The 19,977-nt window shown below is 44.1% G+C and overlaps 1 protein-coding gene across 3 annotated transcripts; it reads right to left on the bottom strand.

Moving 5' to 3' along the window:
* Nucleotides 1–717: 717 nt before the first annotated feature.
* On the bottom strand, nucleotides 718–18,537 carry FAM161A (FAM161 centrosomal protein A). Of its 3 annotated transcripts, XM_040351114.1 has the most exons (7): nucleotides 18,010–18,260; nucleotides 15,962–16,197; nucleotides 11,708–12,922; nucleotides 10,933–11,094; nucleotides 10,261–10,360; nucleotides 7,333–7,472; nucleotides 718–956 (listed from the first exon to the last, which is right to left on the bottom strand). In XM_040351114.1, exons 1-7 carry the CDS (start codon nucleotides 18,154–18,156, stop codon nucleotides 824–826), a joined length of 2,133 nt encoding a protein of 710 aa, XP_040207048.1. In that variant the 5' UTR covers nucleotides 18,157–18,260; the 3' UTR covers nucleotides 718–823. The 3 variants fall into 3 exon arrangements, with proteins under 3 accessions (XP_040207048.1, XP_040207049.1, XP_040207050.1); XM_040351115.1 differs by lacking the exon at nucleotides 10,933–11,094 and having other exon boundaries at nucleotides 720–956; nucleotides 18,010–18,228; XM_040351116.1 differs by lacking the exon at nucleotides 7,333–7,472 and having other exon boundaries at nucleotides 873–956; nucleotides 18,010–18,537.
* Nucleotides 18,538–19,977: the final 1,440 nt, after the last annotated feature.

The following is a 19,977-nucleotide window of genomic DNA, read 5'->3' as shown; positions in this document are numbered from 1 at the left end:
TCTTGTAAATTGCGTATTTTGCAAGGCTTTTTACTGCCTGATACACCTTGACCTACTGTGGTACATCAAATCTTTTTTAGATCATTGGTACATTGTTTAAGCTCCACATATGTGTTTAGGTAATCAAGAGGATAGGACAGTAGAATATGATTATACAGATTGAAGCCATTTGTTTGCATTTATATAGTGGGGGTGTAGGTGTTAGATCATTTGGGACAATTTTAATTCCTTCTACTTAAAGGGGTTGTAAAGGTAAAATGTTTCCTAAATAGCTTCCTTTACCTTAGTGCAGTTCTCCTTCACTTACCTCATCCTTCCATTTTGCTTTTAAATGTCCTTATTTCTTCTGAGAAATCCTCACTTCCTGTTCTTCTGTCTGTAACTCTACACAGTAATGCAAGGCTTTCTCCCTGGTGTGGAGTGTCGTGCTCGCACCCCTCCCTTGGACTACCGGAGAGTCAGGACGCTCTCTACGTTGCAGACAGAGAAATAAGCTGTGTGTTAGTGGGAGTCCTGACTCTCCTGTAGTCCAAGGGAGGGGGCGAGCATGACACTCCACACCAGGGAGAAAGCCTTGCATTACTGTGTGGAGTTACAGACAGAAGAACAGGAAGTGAGGATTTCTTAGAAGAAATAAGGACATTTAAAAGCAAAATGGAAGGATGAGGTAAGTGAAGGAGGATTGCACTAAGGTAAAGGAAGCTATTTAGGAAAAAAAAATGTACCTTTACAACCCCTTTAGGAGGGTTGTAGAACATTTTCCCAACCTTAAAATTAGATTTAGCTTATGAATGTGGCTCCTGTTATAGATTTCAAATCCTGATTAAGAATCACTATCAGTGTGATCTTCATCGGTACTATATTCCTGTTTCTTTTCTTCAGATTCATTGGCAGAGGCCTCATGATCTTCACCATCTTCATGTAAATCTTCTATTTCCAATGTGCCTTGTGAGCTTCTGGGGAAGAAGGAGAAATGGCTCAATATGAGTAGCACTAGACTGTTTACTTTCAGTTGGGATTTTATGTGATAGATCAACACAAAGTGGCACATAATTGTGAAATGGAAGGAAAATTATAAATGGTTTTCAATTTTCTTTCTTTACAAATAAATATCTGAAAAGTGTGGCATGCATTTGTATTCAGCCCCCTTTACCCCAATTACCGTATTTGCCGGTGTATAAGGCGACCAGGCGTATAAGACTACCCCCTAATTTAAAAAAAAAAAAAGATTTTTTGCCTGTACTCGCCGTATAAGACGACCCCCCTTCCGAGGCTTCCGACGCTTCATATTTCTTCCTTCTGGAGCCATAGTTGTCTTCCTTCTTGCTGGAGCCAATCACGACGAACAATGTATTCTATTAATGAATACAAAGCCTGCTTGGATTGGCAGAGGCTGTAACATCATCAGCCCACGCCTCTCTGACTCTCAAAGCCAATCCGAGCAGGCTACTGTATGTAGCCTGCTCGGATTGGCAGGGGTTGTTACTCCAATTCGAGCAGGCTCTGTATTCATTTGAATACATCGCTCACCGGGATTGGCTAAGCAGGATATACTGTATGTAGCTGAAGCCACATAGAGTATTACCACACATCTAGCAGGCATCCGAGCAGCTGACCCAGCTTATAAGACGACCCCTGCTTTTTGGCCATTTTTTTTAAAGTGTAAAAGGTAGTCTTATACGCCAGCAAATACAGTAGTAAATCGAATCCACCTGTGTGTAATTTAATCTCAGTAAAAATACTGTTCTGTGAGGCCCTCAGAGGTTTGTTAGAAAACCTTAGTGAACAAACAGCATCATAAAGCCAAAGAACACACCAGACAGATCAGGGATAAAGTTGTGGAGAAGTTTAAAGCAGGGTTAGGGTATAAAAAATATCCCAAGCTTTGAACATCTCACGGAGCACTGTTCAATCCTTCATCTGAAAATGGAAAGAGTATGGCACAACTGCAAACCTACCAAGACATGGCCGTCCGCCTAAACTGACAGGTCTGGCAAGGCGAGCAATAATCAGAGAAGCAGCCAAGAGGCCCATGGTAACTCTGGAGGGGTTGCAGAGATCCACAGCTCAGGTGGGAGAATCTGTCCACAGGACAACTATTAGTTGTGCACTCCACAAATCTGGCCTTTATAGAAGAGTGGCAAGAAGAAAGTCATTGTTAAAAGAAAGCCATAAGAAGTCCAGTTTGCAGTTTGCGAGAAGTTTGTGGGGGACACAGCAAACGTGGAAGAAGGTGTTCTGGTCAGATGAGACAAAAATTTAACTTTTTGGCCTAAAAACAAAACACTATGTGTGGTGGAAAACTAACACTGCACATCACCATGAATACACCATCCCCACCGTGAAACATGGTGGTGGCAGCATCATGTTATGGGGATGCTTTTCTTCAGCAGATACAGGGAAGCTGGTCAGAGTTCATGGGAAGATAGATAGAGCCAAATACAGGGCAATGTTAGAATAAAACCTGTTATGCCCTGTACACACGATCGGTTCATCTGATGAAAACGGACCGATGGATTTTTTCATCAGATATCTGATGAAGCCGACTTTCATTAGTCTTGCCTACACACCATCGGTTAAAAATCCGATTGTGTCCAACGCGATGACGTAAAACACTATGATGTGCTGAGAAAAATGAAGTTCAATGCTTCCGAGCATGCCTCGACTTGATTCTGAGCATGCGTGGATTTTTGACCGATGGATTTCCCCACAAACGATCGTTTTTTTCTATCGTTTTTTTAACCATCAGAAAATTTTAAAACAGGTTCTATTTTTTTTCACCGATGGGGGGGAAAAAAATGATGGGGCCCATACACGATCGGTACGTCCGATGAAAACTGTCCATCGGACCGCTTTCATCAGATGAACCGATCGTGTGTACAGGGCATTAGAGTCTGCAAAAGACTTGAGACTGGGGCAGAGGTTCACCTTCCAGCAGGACAACAACCCTAAACATACAGCCAGAGCTACAATGGAATGGTTTAGATCGAAGCACATTTAAGGTGTTAAAATAAACCAGTCAAAGTCCAGACCTAAATCCAATTGAGAATCTGTGGCAAAACTTGAAAATTGCTGTTCACAGACGTTCTCCATTCAATCTGACAAATCTTGAGCTATTTTGCACAGAAAAACAGGCAAAAATTTCACTCTCTAGATGTGCAAAGCTGGTAGAGACATCCCTAAAAAAGACCTGCAGCTGTAATTGCAGCGAAAGGTGGTTCTACAAAGTATTGACTCAGGGGGAGCTGAATACAAATGCACGCCACACTTTTCAACAATATTTACAGTAAAACCTTGGATTGCAAGCATAATTCGTTCTGGAAGCATGCTTGTAATCCAAAGCACTTGTATATCCAAGCAAATTTTCCCATAAGAAATAATGGAAACTCAAATGATTCGTTCCAAAACCATTTATTCATAAGTCCTTCACTTTATAGTCCATATAAAAAGATTATAGCAATGTGATAAGTTGTGTAACCATAACATGTCTTTCCACAAATGGAAGCCTCCGCAAGGGGATTAGAAGCAAAATCCAGCAGGAGCTACAGAGTATAAAAGAGAAGAGAGGCACCTCTAAGTGTAGCAATATGGTTACATTTATTGAAGGTACAACATTTAGCAACTCACATGGTTGATGATTAAAAGAGGCACATCTAAGTATGCAGGCATCTGGGGTAAAGCGATCCACATATACCGTCCTCCTCACCGCTGGCTCTCATCGCTATCAGTCTGCAATTGTGACCGGGAAGACTACCCTGCAGTAGAGCGATCTGATAGAGAGGCTTGAAGCGTTTGTGGAAGGGACGACATCAATGGCGGTGAGAAAAATGGTCTATGTGGACAGTTTTACCCTGAATGCCTGTATACTTAGATGTGCTTGCTTTAATCATCAACCACGTGAGTTTCTAAATGCTGTCCCTTCATTAAATGTAACCATATTGCTACACTTAAAGGCACCTCTCTTCTATTTTGTACTCGGTTGTGACATGACACTACTCTTATATCAAGACATCACTTGTATATAAAGTCAAAATGTATTTAACCACTTCCATACCAGGTACTTACGCAGCTTCCCGCCCAAGCCAATTTTCAGCTTTCAGCACTGTCGCACTTTGAATGGCAATTGCGCGGTCATGCTACACTGTACCCAAACAAAATTGGCGTCCTTTTTTCCCCACAAATAGAGCTTTCTTTTGGTGGTATTCGATCACCTCTGCGATTTTTTTTTTTTTTTTGCGCAACAACTAAAAAAAGGCTGAAAATTTGGAAAAAAAAATACGTTTTTATTTTTTTCTGTTAATTTTTTTGTAAATACGTTTTCTCTTTCAATTACGGGCACTGATATGGCGGCACTAATGGGCACCGATGAGATGGCACTGATGGACATCGATGAGGTAGTACTGACGGGCACAGATGAGGTGGCACTGATTGGCGGCGCTGGTATGCGACACTGATGGGCACACATAGGCGGCACTGATGGGCACACATAGGCGGCACTGATGGGCACACATAGGCGGCACTGATGGGCACACATAGGCGGCACTGATGGGCACACATAGGCGGCACTGATGGGCACTCATGGGCGGCACTGGGCACTCATAGGCGGCACAGATGGGCACTCATGGGCGGCACTGATGGATACTTATGGGTGGCACAGATGGGCACTGATAGGTGGGCACTGGGCATGGATGGGCACTGTGGGGTGGCACTGATGGACACTGGGGTGGCGCTGATGGACACTGGGGTGGCGCTGATGGACACTGGGGTGGCAGCACTGATTTTTGCCAGGTTGCCAGTCAGTGCCCATTCGTGGGCACTGACTGGCATCTTTTTTCTTTATGCTTTTTTTTTTATTTATTTTTTAGACTTTTTTTTTTTTTTTTTTCTGGCATTTTTTTTTTTTTTGCCCACCCTGGTGCTCCAGGGTGGGCATCCCTGGTGGTCCAGTGTGGCGATCCGAGGGGGGGCTGCGCTGATAAACAATCAGCGCTAACCCCCCCTGTCAGGAGAGCCGCCGATCGGCTATCCTCTACTCGCGTCTGTCAGACGCGAGTGAGGAAGAGCCATCGACGGCTCTTCCTGTTTACATCGTGATCAGCCATGGTTGGACACGGCTGATCACATGGTAAAGAGTCTCCGCCGGAGGCTCTTTACCGAGATCGGAGATGCAGGGTGTCAGACTGACACCCCGCATCACCGATCGCCGCGATGCGCGCCCCCACGGGCGCGCGCGGCATGAAATCCTGCAGGACGTTCTAGAACGTCCTGTCAGGATTTCATAACCACTTCCCGGACGTAAATCGGCCATAGGCCGGGTGGGAAGTGGTTAAAAATTTAGCTTGTCTTGCAAAACGCTCTCAAACCAAGTTACTCTCAAACCAAGTTACTCTCAAACCAAGGTTTTACTGTATTTGTAAAAAAAAAATGTGATAAGTGAAAACGATTTATAATTTTCCTTTTACTTCACAATTATGTGCCACTTTGTGTTGGTCTATCACATAAAATCCCAATAAAATACATTTATGTTTTTGCTTGTAACATGACAAAATGTGGAAAATTTCAAGGGGTATGAATACTTTTCAAGGCACTGGCATTAGATCTCCTCTTACGCGATCCAGACCCCTTATTAAAGTGACCCTGCTGCTTTACAAAACAATGTTCAAGACAGGTAAACAATACCTTTGAGGAAGTGTATACTCACCTTTTCTGCTGCCCGCATTTCCAAATTCCTCTCTGTTGCTGAGAAATCTTCCTCTAAAGTCCACACTGAAACCAATACTGATCAATCTCTGTGGTTCTCTGCAGCATTCAGTGGTTCCTCCCGCTTACCTCCACCCACTACTAGATACAGTCGTGACCTGGAGATTAGCAGGAGGAACCAGTGAGCTCTGTAGCAGACACAGGACATTGACACGCCTGGAGTTGTCTGTTTTATTGTGGACTTCTGCTGTCATTTACTATTTTAGAAATATAAAATGTGTGAAAATATCACCATCATGATATTTTGGGTCCAAGCAAACTCGTCATGATCTTATTTTTTTTTTATACTGTGTTTTTCTCAACATTTCCTTAATTTCTTTGTAATTAAAGTCTAGGAAAAACTAATATTTGTATCCAAATATGTTACCATCTGAAATCATCTGTACCAAAATAATGATGTACCGTAGATACTTGAGTATATGCCGACCCGAATATAAGCAGAGGCACCTAATTTTACCACAACAAAAACTGGGAAAACGTATTAACTCAAGTATAAGCCTAGGATGTCCATCTGCATGCCTCACTTTGCCTCATTGTGTCCATCTGCATGCCTCACTGTGCCTCACATTGCCTCATTGTGTCCATGTGCATGCCTCACTGTGCCCATGCCTCACTGTGTCCATGACTAGACTGACGTTTAACATGGGAGTCTATAAAAAGGGTGCCCGGCTTTAAAAAAAAAAAAAAAAAAATATCGGTGCTGCCCAGCCGTAGGTCCCCCAGACAACAAACTTTGTACACTTGTAGAGGAGAAATGGGGCTACGTGTGTGCCAAGCTCCAGGTCCAGGGAACCTACGACCGGCCGGTACCGGGTCCCCAAATTCACTGGAGAAATTACCGTTTAACATGGGAGTCTATGGAAGGGGTTCCCGGCTTTGAAAAATCGGTGCTCCCCGGCCTTAGGTCCCCTGGACAACAAACTTTGCACACATGTAGAGGAAGAGTGGGGCTATATGTGTGCCAAGTTTGGGGTCCAGGGAACCTACAGCTGGCTGGTACCAGGTCCCCAAATCTGGGAGATCAGGCGCAAAAAGGTGACTCGAGTATAAGCCGAGGGGGGCATTTTCTGCACAAAAAAATGTGCTGAAAAACTCGGCTTATACTCAAGTATATACGGTATATAAGTTTAGGCTAGACCAGGGGTCTCCAAACTTTCTAAACAAAGGGTCAGTTTATTGTATTCAAGGGTTAAAGGGGGCTGGACTGTGGCCAGTGGAAAGCATCAGTGGGAATAAACTTCACCACACCACATATTGGGGGGAAGGAATAGTGCCCTATTGTTGGTATCATTGGAATGACTAGTGTCCTGTTATTGGTATTCGTGGAATAAATGGAGCCCCATTATTGGTGTCAGTTGGCAGAATAGTGTCTCTATCAGGGGGAGGAATAGTGTCCCAAGGGCCTAGATAAAGGCAAGTAAAGGGTCACATCCGGCCCCAGGGCCACAGTTTGGAGACCACTGGGCTAGACTACAAAAGATAGAAAGTGTAATGGAACCGAGACAGCTCTTAAACTGTTAGGTCAATATGACTTTAAAGTGATTATATATATATATATATATAATATCTTACCCTTCTTCATCATCTGAATTCACTTTGAATGATCCTGAAGTTTGGAGTGTTTGGCCTTTAGTTAACACATAATCATCAGATAATCCTGCATCTTTCAGAACACCGGAGTAACGCTTTTCAGCACGCAGGCTAGCGTTTTCCTATAAACAGGTTACAGAAGACAAGAAAAAAATTGTAAATGAAACCACTGAAAGGCAACTAAACACAAGGCAATTTAGTTTATTTTCTAAAGGCAAATGGACTGGTCACTTTGCAAGGGAAGTTACACCTCACAAGATAAATTGCCCCTGAGCTTAGGTAATGAGGTAGAGCCCTGTTGGCTACCATTATCCAATCATGTGCAAGCAATAATTATGTTTTTTTTTATTTTATTTTCACACAATTGGGTATTTTTTGCAAATTAATTTCAGCATGTTAACTAAGCTCGGGGTAAAAATTCCCTTGAAAAAGTGCACAGTCTATTTGTCTTTGGTAAAGCAACTCCTATGTGTTATCATAGGAAGATTTTATACTGAGCTCTGGGCCTTTTGCTATTATCTTTTTCCCAAGGTAAAAAAATAAAACCATCAAATTTATGAAAAACACATACATAATAATTCCAGTATCACAAGAAGTTCCACAGTTGTCTATAGTTATGCATCCGAGAAATAAACCATCGGTAACCATTAGGAATCTACAGTATATGATATGTTTTTTTATTCGCCAGGACTCACCAAACACTGCACACTTTCACATTTTAAGGGACGCCTTCCACTCAAGGCTAAACTTTTAACAGGGTAGGAATCTTTTGCTTCTAAAGGTGTTTTAGTATACATAACCCAATTCTTACAGCATACCTTTCTGGATTCATTGATGATTCTATAGGCAATTAAATACAATTTCTCAAAGTAGCACATTGCGTGTAATAATTGTAAAATTATACTTTAAATGGTTACAGAAAATCAAACTCCACCTTTCTTTAGCTTTGGGTTGTGTGTGGAAGGATTAAAACCTTTGTCAGCTTATTATTGTTGCTGGGGCCTCACTAGGGATATTCCCTCACTACCTTTATGGTCAATAGGGATGAGCCTAACACCCCCCGGTTCGGTTTGCACCAGAACCTGCGAATGGACCAATCGTTTGCGCAAACGTTAGAACCCCATTAAAGTCTATGGGACTCAAACGTTCAAAATCAAAAGTGCTAATTTTAAGGGCTAATATGCAAGTTATTGTCCTAAAAAGGGTCTGGGGACCCGGGTCCTGCCCCAGGGGACATGTATCAATGCAATTTTTTTTTTTTTTTGTTAAACTGCATTTTTTTCAGGAGCAGTGATTTTAATTATGCTTAAAGTGAACAAAAAAAAGTGAAATATTCCTCTAAATATCGTACCTGCTGTGTGTCTATAGTATGCCTGTGAAGTGGCACGTGTTTCCCGTGTTTAGAACTGTCCCTGCACAAAATGACATTTCTATAGGAAAACAAGTAATTTAAAACTGCTTGCGGCTTTAATGTCATGTCTGGTCCTGTGCAAAGGACACTAAAACAAAATACTGGAGGTCCCTGCCTATATTTGTATGAGAACACCAGCAATTGTATTAAGGTAAGCTTTACGTGCACACTGTGCAAAGGACACAGTGCACTAAGTGAAAATACTGCAGCTAGCACAATCGCCTGCCTGCCTGTCAGTATATTAGGAAGAGAATACAGGAACGGATCTAGCTAGACTCAATACAGTGTATAAATATATATACAACACCTGGGATGCATATATATCCTCTACACACTGTAACTGAAGCTAACTGACTCGCCTGCCTGCTCTATGTAACTCAAAATAAATGATACTGTCTCTCTCTCGCTATGTCTTTAACCACCGCCGCAACACACTACACAAGGCTGACATGCAGGTGGCCTTATATAGTGTGGGGCGTGTACTAAACCCAGAGACAAAATAGGCCAAAGCCACCCTGGGGGGGGGGGGGCGCGCCAGAGGGCGCCAAAAAGGCCTGAGGACACGTCAGCTGACCTCAGCAAACATCGGAAAGGCACGGGAACTGAGTATTTTGTATATTGTCGAACGATCGTTGGTTTTCGGCTCTGCTCAGCTCCTGCGCCCCGTACCTCAGGCCAAATGCGGTACTGTAATGATTAAGCACAAGATGTTTGTGTGAAACGCGTCTACGTGACCTCGTATTGGTGTCTTTGGTGTTATCACTTTGAACAATAAAAGGCAATCGGAATTTCTGGATGTGCAGCCATTTATTTTCTTACAAGTTTCCCACGGAGGCAGGCCAGGGCTGGCACTCTATGAGATAATCCAACTCAGGTTATCAGCATACACCTGAAGCAGCTGCTCTTTTTATTTGTATGCAGGCCTATTTAGGCTCTGTTTGGCTCCTGCGCCCCATACCTCAGGCTAAATGCAGTACTGCAGGCCTATTTAGGCTCTGATCGGCTCCTGCGCCCCCGTACCTCAGGCCAAATGCAGTACTGCAGGCCTATTTAGCTTGAATTCTGCTTGTCTTGCGAGTCACTCGCAAACCGAGTCAGAATTTTTTTTTTTTTTTTAATTGCTAACAACTCAAATTGCTCTCAAATCAAGTTACTCTTAAACCGAGGTTCCACTGTACTAGAAACCATTCTAATAATATTTTTTTCACTGGCCTAAATAAGGACCTAAGAAAGGAAAGACTACTGTCTGTAGGGACTCTAACGGCCACATAAATGCCAAAGGATCGAATGAAGGCTGCAGGTTGTGTGGCCACAGCAAGGAGCATGGGAAAAATTTCCCCAACCAGGACCTGATAAAGATTTTAACCCACACCCCAATAAAAAGGCTTTGGATGTGGGACATGGAGAGTTTATGCTCATATATCATATATACTCACAAAGACAAATTCTATCCCAGAGCTAGTAGGCCCATTACAGAAATTGGCCAGCCCAGTACAAACCTTTCGAACCCTTTCCAGTAGGAGGGGCGTCTGGGAGACTCGGTCTTTCATTGCATCCAACTCTTCAAAGTACTCTTCCATCCTCTGTTTTTCATTTCTCCTGTTGTATAATTTCAAAGATAGGGAAGTACCATTTATTTATATAGAATTAAAAAGGGCACATAAAATTATTAAAAGTAAATGATTCAGTAATGTTTAATATAGAAATGACCTCCATCATTTGGATATATAGGCAAAAGTTTCACATGAGAAACAGAGCGCTCATTTTACAGCTGGGCTGTTGTAATTCAACCAATATATCATATAATAACTTATAATAGCCCCTTGTATACATATTGGTGCAAAGCGTGGAATGCCTTGACCACTTATGATTGGTGGTCTGTAGTGAAAGCTTCCTGGTGGAATAGCTCAGGCAAATTTGGACTAGAATCCGAAATTGCCTGAGGTCATCCCTAGTCCCAGGATACACATTGGCTACAGGACAAGTGTATGAACTCTTAAATTAGCTCCAAATGTTAGGGATAACAGTTCCTATACCTGCCATATTGTTTGACACCCCGGATAAGGCACTTACATTGTTTATGGAAGTAATGAGCAACTACCAGTACAGATTCTTCCCTCCAGTAAAATGCAAATATGTTGGAGACAGCACTGTCTAAGCACAGTCATTACCTGAGTTCTTTTAATTTACTATGTGAGTTTTTGGCTTGCTGTGGATGGATAGATTTAACTTTTCTAGTTATATGTTTCTTCAGTAATTTCTCTCTCTTCTTCTTTCTTGCTCGGATCCTTTTCTCATCTTCTTCTTTTCTTAATTGTGCTTCAAGAAACTTCCTGGCAGGGACATAAACTGACTCAAACTTGTTCTGATATCTAAGAGGATCTTGGGATTCTACGAGGAGTCTATGGGTCATTATGGGAATATGCATCCTTTTCTCTAATCTACTAATTCTAAAAAAGGGAGGATTTGGAGGTTCATATGTATAGAGGGAAGGCACAACATGCATAGGTTGATTTTACTAAATATGACTTTGACTTTACAAACGATATCACAAATTCAAGCATTAGAGTCGGTAAACACAGGGGCGACTTGGGATCGGACCTGAAGTCGCCCCAAGTCGTGCGGTTGAGAAAGTCGATGTAAGTGAATAGAGTTGTCCTAATGTACACTACTGAAGTCGCTCCGACTTCAGAAAAGGTTCCTGTACTACTTCAATCCGACTTCTAGGCGACTTGTAGGCAACTTGTACCCATAGATTTCAATGGAAGTCGCCTTCAAGTCGGATCCCCTGTCTTAACTGAAGCAACAATACAGGAAGAGAAAATTGTTTTCTCAGGCAAACCCCTCCCTCCCACCCCATTTTTCTCGTCATGAAAAACGGTTGTATGTACGCGGCATAAGAAGCTTTTAAACAGTCCATGCAGCCACATAAACATAATAGTTTACCTAACAGCCTGTTCTCTTCTTTTAGAGGATTCGGTGGATCTTGGACTTACAACATGAGCCTCTTCACGTGGAGATACCATCAAGGAATTTTTTTGTGGCTGGCTCCTGGGAGACTTATATGGCCAACGGGCCTCTTTTAAACATTCTTCATCAGCTTCAATGTCCTTGAGAATTTTTTCCCTATGAGATGGAATATTATCGGTTCGTAGTTGAAAAGGGTCACAGATCGTCACATGTTTGATATTTTTATTTTTTACAAGGCGTTTCTGGTTCTTTTGATGCACAATCGGAAAATTGGGTAACTGGGTATTTATCTTAGGCCTGCTAGCTGTTTTTTTTACCGCTTCAGAACATTTTGCTTTGCAACTTTTTGTGCTACTTTTACAAGCCAGCGTAGTGGTAGGATAAGAGGAAGTACGTAAGAGATCCTGGGATCTCATATGTATCCTAATTCCTCTATAGAGCTCTTCTTCCTTAAGTCTCTCATTAACAGAGGTTCCATATATAGATTTTGGGACTGGTCTTGCTTTGAAGTGCTTATAATGATTGACTGAATCTTCAAAATCAAAAAATTGCATCTTTCTATATTGTTTCTTGCGCTCTTCCCTTTCAGTGAACTGGAACGGTTTCTGAGATGCCAAAAGTATATCCTTGCTTCTTTCTTTTACAAATCTGCGTCTCTCTTCATTTCTTTCCATTATCTCATGGTAGAGGGGAAGGTAGACAGAAGCTGGAACTGGGTTTGCTCTGAACTTCTTTTGACATTCAGCTTCTTCCTCCAGTCTTTTCTTTAGCAAAGCGTTCTCCAACTCAATCTCCAATTTGGATTTAGCATTCATCTCCTTTTTCTTGGACTCCCTAACAGTCATCTCAAAAGGTTCTGGAATGGTAACACTGTGAGACCATTCTTTTGATTTGCCTTTGTCGGTTTTACGTTTTAACTTTTGCTTATCGAGTTTTGTGTCCTTAATGTAATCTTGTATTTCAAATCCATTCCACATTTGAAGGATTTTCACTTTGGCAGAAGTGGAATCTTGTGTGTCACAGCTGTCTTCTCCATCAGACGTCTCCCCAAAAGATGCTTCTGATACACCAGAGGAGACATTCCAATTAAATTCAGGTTTTAATGAGGAACAATTAAATCCATCTGGCTGAGAAGGTCTCTCTGGCTGAGAAGGTCTCTCTGGCTGAGAAGGTCTCTGCTCCCACGCTGGCCTTAAAATCAAATCAAAACATATTAAAGGGCATCTCCAGGCAATCAGTAAAATCAATCAGTGAACAGTGTGTGCTGTCTGTGCTTAAAGTGGAGGTTCACCCGAAAAGTTATTTTTTAAGATTAGATTGATGCTCATTTTGTGAAGGGGAATCGGGTAGTTTTTTTTAAAAATCGAAGCAGTACTTACCGTTTTAGAGAGCGATCTTCTCGGCCGCTTCCGGGTATGGGCTGCGGCACTGGGCGTTCCGATTTGATTGACAGGCTTCCGACGGTCGCATACAATCGCGTCACGATTTTCCGAGAGTAGCCGAACGTCGGTGCACAGGCGCCGTATAGAGCCGCACCGATGTTCGGCTTCTTTCGGCTACTCGTGATGCGATGTATGCGACCGTCGGAAGCCTGTCGAAAGCCTGTCAATCAAATAGAAACGCCCAGTCCCGAAGACCATACCCGGAAGCGGCGGAGAAGATCGCTCTCTAAAACGGTAAGTACTGCTTCGATTTTAAAAAAACTACCCGATTCTTCTTGACAAAATGAGCATCAATCTAATGTTAATTTTTTTTTAAGTTAGATGAACCAATTGATTTACCCAGGGCCGCCATCAGGGGGTACAGGCAGTACACCTGTAAGGGGTCCGGAGGTCCCCAGGGCCCCGGATGGCAACCCCCCCCCTTTTTTTTTTTTATAAATAAAAAAAGATAAAAAACAATTTTTTAATATATATATTTTTTTTATTAAGGGGCCCAGAGGTCCACAGGGGCCCGATGGCACCCCCACCCCCTTTTTTTTTTATATATAAAACAATTTTTTTTTTTATATTTCTTTTTATTAAAGGGCCCAGAGGTCCCCAGGGCCCCGGATGGCAAGCCCCTTTTTTTTATAAAATATTTTTTTTTAAATGTTTTTTTTTTTCTATATTTTCTTTTTTTTCTTTTTATTAAAAGGCCCTGAGGTCCCCAAGGCCCCAGATGGCAATCCCCCCTTTTTTTAATTACATTTTTTTTTATATATATTTTTTTCTTTGTATTAAAGGGCCAAGGATGGCAACCCCCCCCCCTTTTTTTTTTTTTTAAAAATATATATATATTTTTTATTAAAGGGCCCAGAGGTCCCCAGGGCCCTGGATGGCTACCCCCCCCTTTTTATATATATATATATATATATATATATATATAATTTTTTTTGTCCCCAGGGCAACCACCCCGCTTCTCAATTCGTGGCACCCCCCGTTTCTCTTTTCACGCCTCCCACTTCACAGTTTTCTCAATTAGCGACGGAACCCTCCCCTTCTCAATTCACGGCAGCCTTCCGCTTTTCTATTTCTGCTCTGCTCCAGGGGGCCCATGCCTGAAGCTGTGTAAGGGGCCCTATTATTCCAGGTGGTGGCCCTGGATTTACCTATAAACTAAGATCTATGTGATCTGCTGCACACACCAAGATCCTTACACATGCTTCTTTGCTGTGCAACGTCCCTTTCTCTGTCTGTCTGAGATACTGTACAGAGTTCACATGGAATGGTGCTGGAAATACTTGGCAGCTTTTTTGAACAAGTCAGCAACTGGTGTTCCAAGAAATCCTGATTATCGCAACTAGTAAGTATTTTAAAGTGACTCATGGAGAAAAAAATTAGAGCTAGCAATGCTTGTCTTCTTCTGATAATGCTAGTTGCCTGGCTATGTCATACTTAAAGTGATACTAAAGGCTTGTTTTATATTGGTTTAAAATTCACGAAGAAATGCGGCGGCGTAACGTAACCCGTTTACGTTACACCGCCGCAAGTTTTCAGCGTAAGTGCCTGATTCACAAAGCACTTACCTGTAAACTTGCGGCGGTGTAACGTAAAGCCGTCCGGTGCAAGCCCGCCCAATTCAAATGGGGCGTGTACCATTTAAATTAGGCGCGCTCCCGCGCCGGACGTTCTGCGCATGCTCCATTCGCAATTTTCCCGACGTGCTGTCCGCAAAATTACGGCGGCCCGACGCGTTTGTGAATCGCGACGTGCGTAACGTACTTACGCCGGAAAAAAATAATTCAAATTCGACGCGGGAACGACGGGCATACTTTAACATGGGCTGTGTAAAGTTAAAGGGTCACTAAAGGAAAAAAAATTTTTTGCTGAAATGACTGTTTACAGGGTATAGAGACATAAAAGTTAACTGATTCCTTTTAAAAATGATTAAAAATAGATTAAATTCAATCATATAATGTGCCTAGAGTTTCACTTTCGTTTTTAAACTGGTTTCATGTTTCTGTGAAGTAAAGAGTTCCACAGAACAAAAACAAACAAATCCAGGGCAGTGTTTTGTTTTTAAAATTAATCTGATTGGTTCTGTTAAGTTTTAGACACACAGTAATGACAGCTTAGACCACCGTGAAAAGCTCCCAGTACGATGGTTATAAGGAAATGGACAACCAGAAAGTGTGGAGATCAGAGCAGTTTTACAGCAACATCAAAGCAAAAACAAGCAATGAGGACATGAAACCAGTACTGCAGTAAGGTAAAGGAAGCTATTTAGCTAAAAAAAAAAATCCTTTAGTGATCCTTTAAGGCATGAAAAAACATGACTAACTTTGCGACGGGAAAAAAAGACTTGCGACGACATAACGAACGCGAAAACCTTTGTGGATCGCTGTAAAACCTCATTTGCATACCCGACGCTGGAAAACGACGCGAACTCCACCCAGCGGCGGCCGAAGTATTGCATCCTCAGACCGGTCAGATCTTAGGGCTATCTATGCGGAACTGATTCTATGAATCAGCCGCATAGATACGACAAGAGATACGACGGTGTATCAGGAGATACGCCGTCGTATCTCTTCTGTGAATCTGGCCCATTATACTTGCCTGCTCTGTACAGTGGTTTTGCACAGAGCAGCCCAGATCTTCCTTTTCTCTGGTCCCTCGCTGGCGCTCCTGGCCCCTCCCTCCTGCCCCCACAGCAAGCAGCTTGTCATTTTTGACTTTCACAAATCCAAAAAACTGCAAATGTGACATGGATGTGGTTATATGTAATAAAACAATTGTCAAACCTGCATACCGATAAGTGCTTTTGATGACAGGATCACCACTGTGGACTCCTTTCAGGTTAAGTTTATTTTTGTACATTTTCTCCAGCTCTTCCATGTTTTCCACATGAGCATTCTTCAGTCTCTCCACCTGCATGTAATACTCCTTGTCTGTGTGATCCATTCTTGAAACATCTAGAACCCAATCCTTAGAACTCGTCATCTTGCAAGGGTGGTCTCCGTCATCAGAACATGAACTAAAAGAATCCTGGTGAGTAAGATCATGTGTTAGTTGTGATGCAGATGACACCATTATGCCCAATACACACAAGTGGAATTTCCGCCAGCAAAAGTCTGATGTGAGATTTTCATCGGAAATTCCGACCGTGCGTATGCTCCATCAGACTTTTGCTGTTGGTTGGGTGCTCGCTGTTCACTCAGCGTTTTGTTAGGAAAGCGAATGAACCGCCTCTCAGCCAATCAGGTGCTCGGGTCTGTTACCTGTCACCTGATTGGCTGAAACAATAGGCTCTGTGATTCGACGCCTATCAGGCATCCAATCAGCAGAGGACGGGAGAAGACATCGAGGAGTGTGGAGGACACCGCCGTGACCCGCTGTCCCACCGAGACAAGGTAAGGGCCGGGCAGGCGGGGGATGCACACTGGCAGCATTTGATGGACACAGTAGCGGCAATTGATGGGAACACTGGTGGCAATTGATGGGCACAGTGTCAACAATTGATGGGCACAGTAGCGGCAATTGATGGGCACAGTAGCGGCAATTGATGGGCACAGTGGCTGTGTTTGCAATTGATGGGTTTTATTTTTCAGTCTGTTTGCGCCACCTGCTGCCCCACCGAGACAAGGTAAGTGCCAGGTGGGCGGGGGATGCACACTGGCAGCATTTGATGGGCACAGTAGTGGCAGTTGATGGGCACACTGGCAGTCAGGGCCGCTGATAGGGGGGGACCACCAGCCCTTCTGTAGGGGGCCCGGGCAAACAGGGGGGCCCGGACATCAGAGGGAATCATTGTGGTCGGATGGAGGGACAATTACAGAATTACTTCCCCCTTCCTGTTCTGCCTGCTTCTGATCCCCTTCTGTGCCCCATGTCACATGTGATGCCCCCATGGCACTGCTGGCTTACCTGTCTCATAAAAAATAAATAAAACATTTTTAAAACATTTTAACATTCTTTAATAAATTATATTAACAAAAAAGTTTAAAGATTTTTAAAATTTTTAAAAAAGGGCTAATTCACACAGGTTTGTGTCCGCTAATAATGATTTTAGTGTATTTGTTTGTGAAAACATTGTTTTGATATATTTGGGGGGGGGGGGCCCTGTCAGGTAGGCTGTAAGGGGCCCCGTGATTTCTAACAGCAGCCCTGCTGGCAGTAATTGATGGGCACAGTAGCGGCAGTTGATGAGCACACTGGCAGCAATTGATGGGTACAGTAGTTGCGTTTGATGGGCACAGTGGCTGCGTTTGATGGGCACAGTGGCTGCGTTTGATGGGTTTTATTTTTCAGTTTGTTTGCACCACCCGCTGCCCCACCGAGACAAGGTAAGTGCCGGGCGGGGGATGCACACTGGCAGCATTTGATGGGCACAGTAGTAGCAATTCATGGGCACACTGATGGCAATTCATGGGCACAGTGGCGGCAATTGATGGGCACAGTGGCGCCAATTGATGGGCACAGTGGCGGCAATTGATGGGCACAGTGGCGCCAATTGATGGGCACAGTAGCTGCAATTGATGGTTTTTTTTTTTCAGTTTGTTTGCGTCCCCCCAAAAAAATCTGAGCACCAGCCGCCACTGGTCCTGCATTTATTTGAGTACAAAACTATGCGCAGTGCCCATCTAAACGCAGCTTTTTTTCTGCCTTTGACAATAGCTTTTAGCCTATGGATTGATGAATTTAATAGGTCACGATCGACACATGAATACAGCTCAGGAATTCACTGGGTGCATGCTGGGTCTGGGCTAGGACACTAGTACCGCTCCAGTATAGGTATGACAGCCGGGGAATACTCCGATGACTGGGAGTCCATGGGATATGATGGGAAGAAGTACTCACCCCCGATCGGTCCTCCTTGTAGCCGGCCATGCGCAGTCTGTCCTCCTCCAGCCTCTCGTACAGGGTGAGCGGGGTCCGGCTGTGCGGGTGGACGGGGGTCTGTACACAGGCTGCAGCCAACACGGCCTCCCGGTGACTCTTCGCCATGACATCCGCCTGTACAAAGCCTGCCGTTGCCTGGCAACCCAGGACGCTACGGTGAGTGGGAGGAGACAAGAGGAGGGAAACGCGGATTGGTGAGAGGCAACAAGAACACAAAGAGCTTCTGATCCTCCACTAATCCCATCTCACCATCTGCTCTGACTACAGCGGACAGAACACGGGGGGATTACACAGGAGCAACTACCATCTGTGTCCCAGAATAGTACCCATCACCACCATGGGAGAAGGCCTCATTCCACAGGTGGGGGGCATACTGTTATATAATCAATGACATGGCTGCTCACAAATCACATTAGAAAAGGATGAAAGCTTACAATGTTCTTGTGGGAAGACTTTACATCCAGGAGATGCTTTCCAAAAAGTAAATAAAACTGAGAAATGTAGATCTATGGCTCTCAAGCACAGGGCCATGCCCTCCCACCACCTGCAGATCCCCTAACCTTCCACAGTGGTCCACCATGCCACCTCAATGTCCCACAGCACTGGCGGCTGGTGCTCTATTTTTTGATGATGGGGGCGGCAAACACCCCCCACCAGGTCCGCACTTACCCCATCCAGGTGGCAGCTTCCCCGGGTTCTCCCTCCGGCTAATTCGGTTTTAAGATTTTCCTCCTGTCCTGATAGGCCAGGAGGAGAAGCCGGAAGACCAGGCCTTTTTTTCAGCTGGAACTTGGTGGTACTTAGTTCCACCACCTCTGGCTCAGGCCCCCTTCTCTCTGCTCACCACCATCAGTTGTAAACACAGAAGTCCAGCTTCTGTGTTTACAAGTGCCAGCTTGTTTCTCAACAGCTCCCACAGATCTGTTGTTCTGAGCAGCTCCCACTGAGAGCAGGATGGGGACAAGGGAGGTGCAGGTGGTCAGGGTGCAGTGCGGATGATCTCTGGAAGTGAGGGGGGGTACTAGAGCCGGCTGGGTGCTTCAGCTTAACACAGCCGCAAAAGTTGGACATGTGGAAAATGGTGGCTCTTTTAAGAAGGGGGCAGAGCTGAAGAGGGCGCACCCCATAACTCTACACTATGTACATAGTGCACTTTGGAACTCTGCATGTAGTGCAACCCTAAACTCTGCACCCTGTACATAATTAATTCCTGGTATTTAATGCTCCTTTAAGACCCTCCCATTGTGAAATTTGAACACAACCACTATTTGATAGAGGGTGCGTGTGGGGGAAAGGAGGTTGGGCTTGAGTTCCTGCACCTATGAGTCCGGCACCCCACATGGAGATTAGGGGGCAACACATAGAGATTTAGGGGGCGGTGCCCCTGCGCCCCTTATGGGCCAGCTATCACTGCCCCACAGTGGCCCCAGGCACCTTGAGAGTCCTCAGTTCCCACCATCTAGCTGCAGAGCTTCCAGAGTGCCCCCCACACCTCCAACAGTGTCTCACAATGGACTCCAGTCCACCAACTTGAAGTGATTGTATAGGTTCGTGGTTTAAAAAAAAAAAAAAAAAACATATTATACTTACCTCAACTGTGCAGTTTGTGTTGCACAGAGTGGCCCTGAACGTCCTCTTCTGGGGTCCCACAGCGGCTCTCGCGGCTTCTCCCTGCAAGAGCTAACCCCCTCTGGGAAGCTCTTTCCCGAGAAGGTTAGCTTGCAGGCGGGCTCCCGTGTGATAGTCGGTGGCCATATCACTCGGCCCCGCCCCCTGACGCCATCATTGGATTTGATTGACAGCAGCGCAAGCCAATGGCTGTGCTGCTATCAATCTATCCAATGAAGAGCCGAGAAGCTGGGGCAATGATCGAGCGCGTTCGCGACGCTGGATTTTCCAGGGCTCAGGTAAGTAAACGAGGGGGTG

This window comes from Rana temporaria, chromosome 4, assembly GCF_905171775.1.
Source record: "Rana temporaria chromosome 4, aRanTem1.1, whole genome shotgun sequence".
Taxonomy (NCBI): domain Eukaryota; kingdom Metazoa; phylum Chordata; class Amphibia; order Anura; family Ranidae; genus Rana; species Rana temporaria.
This window is presented reverse-complemented; position numbering and strand designations above follow the sequence as displayed.

Coding starts and splice junctions, on each gene's coding strand:
- FAM161A (XM_040351114.1), bottom strand. CDS start 18,156: ATGGCGAAGAGTCACCGGGAGGCCGTGTTGGCTGCAGCCTGTGTACAG. Junction 11,095..11,707: donor AGAAGAGAACAGGCTGTTAG/GTAAACTATTAT, acceptor TGTCCCTGCCAG/GAAGTTTCTTGAAGCACAAT. Junction 957..7,332: donor AATTCAGATGATGAAGAAGG/GTAAGATATTAT, acceptor CTTCTTCCCCAG/AAGCTCACAAGGCACATTGG.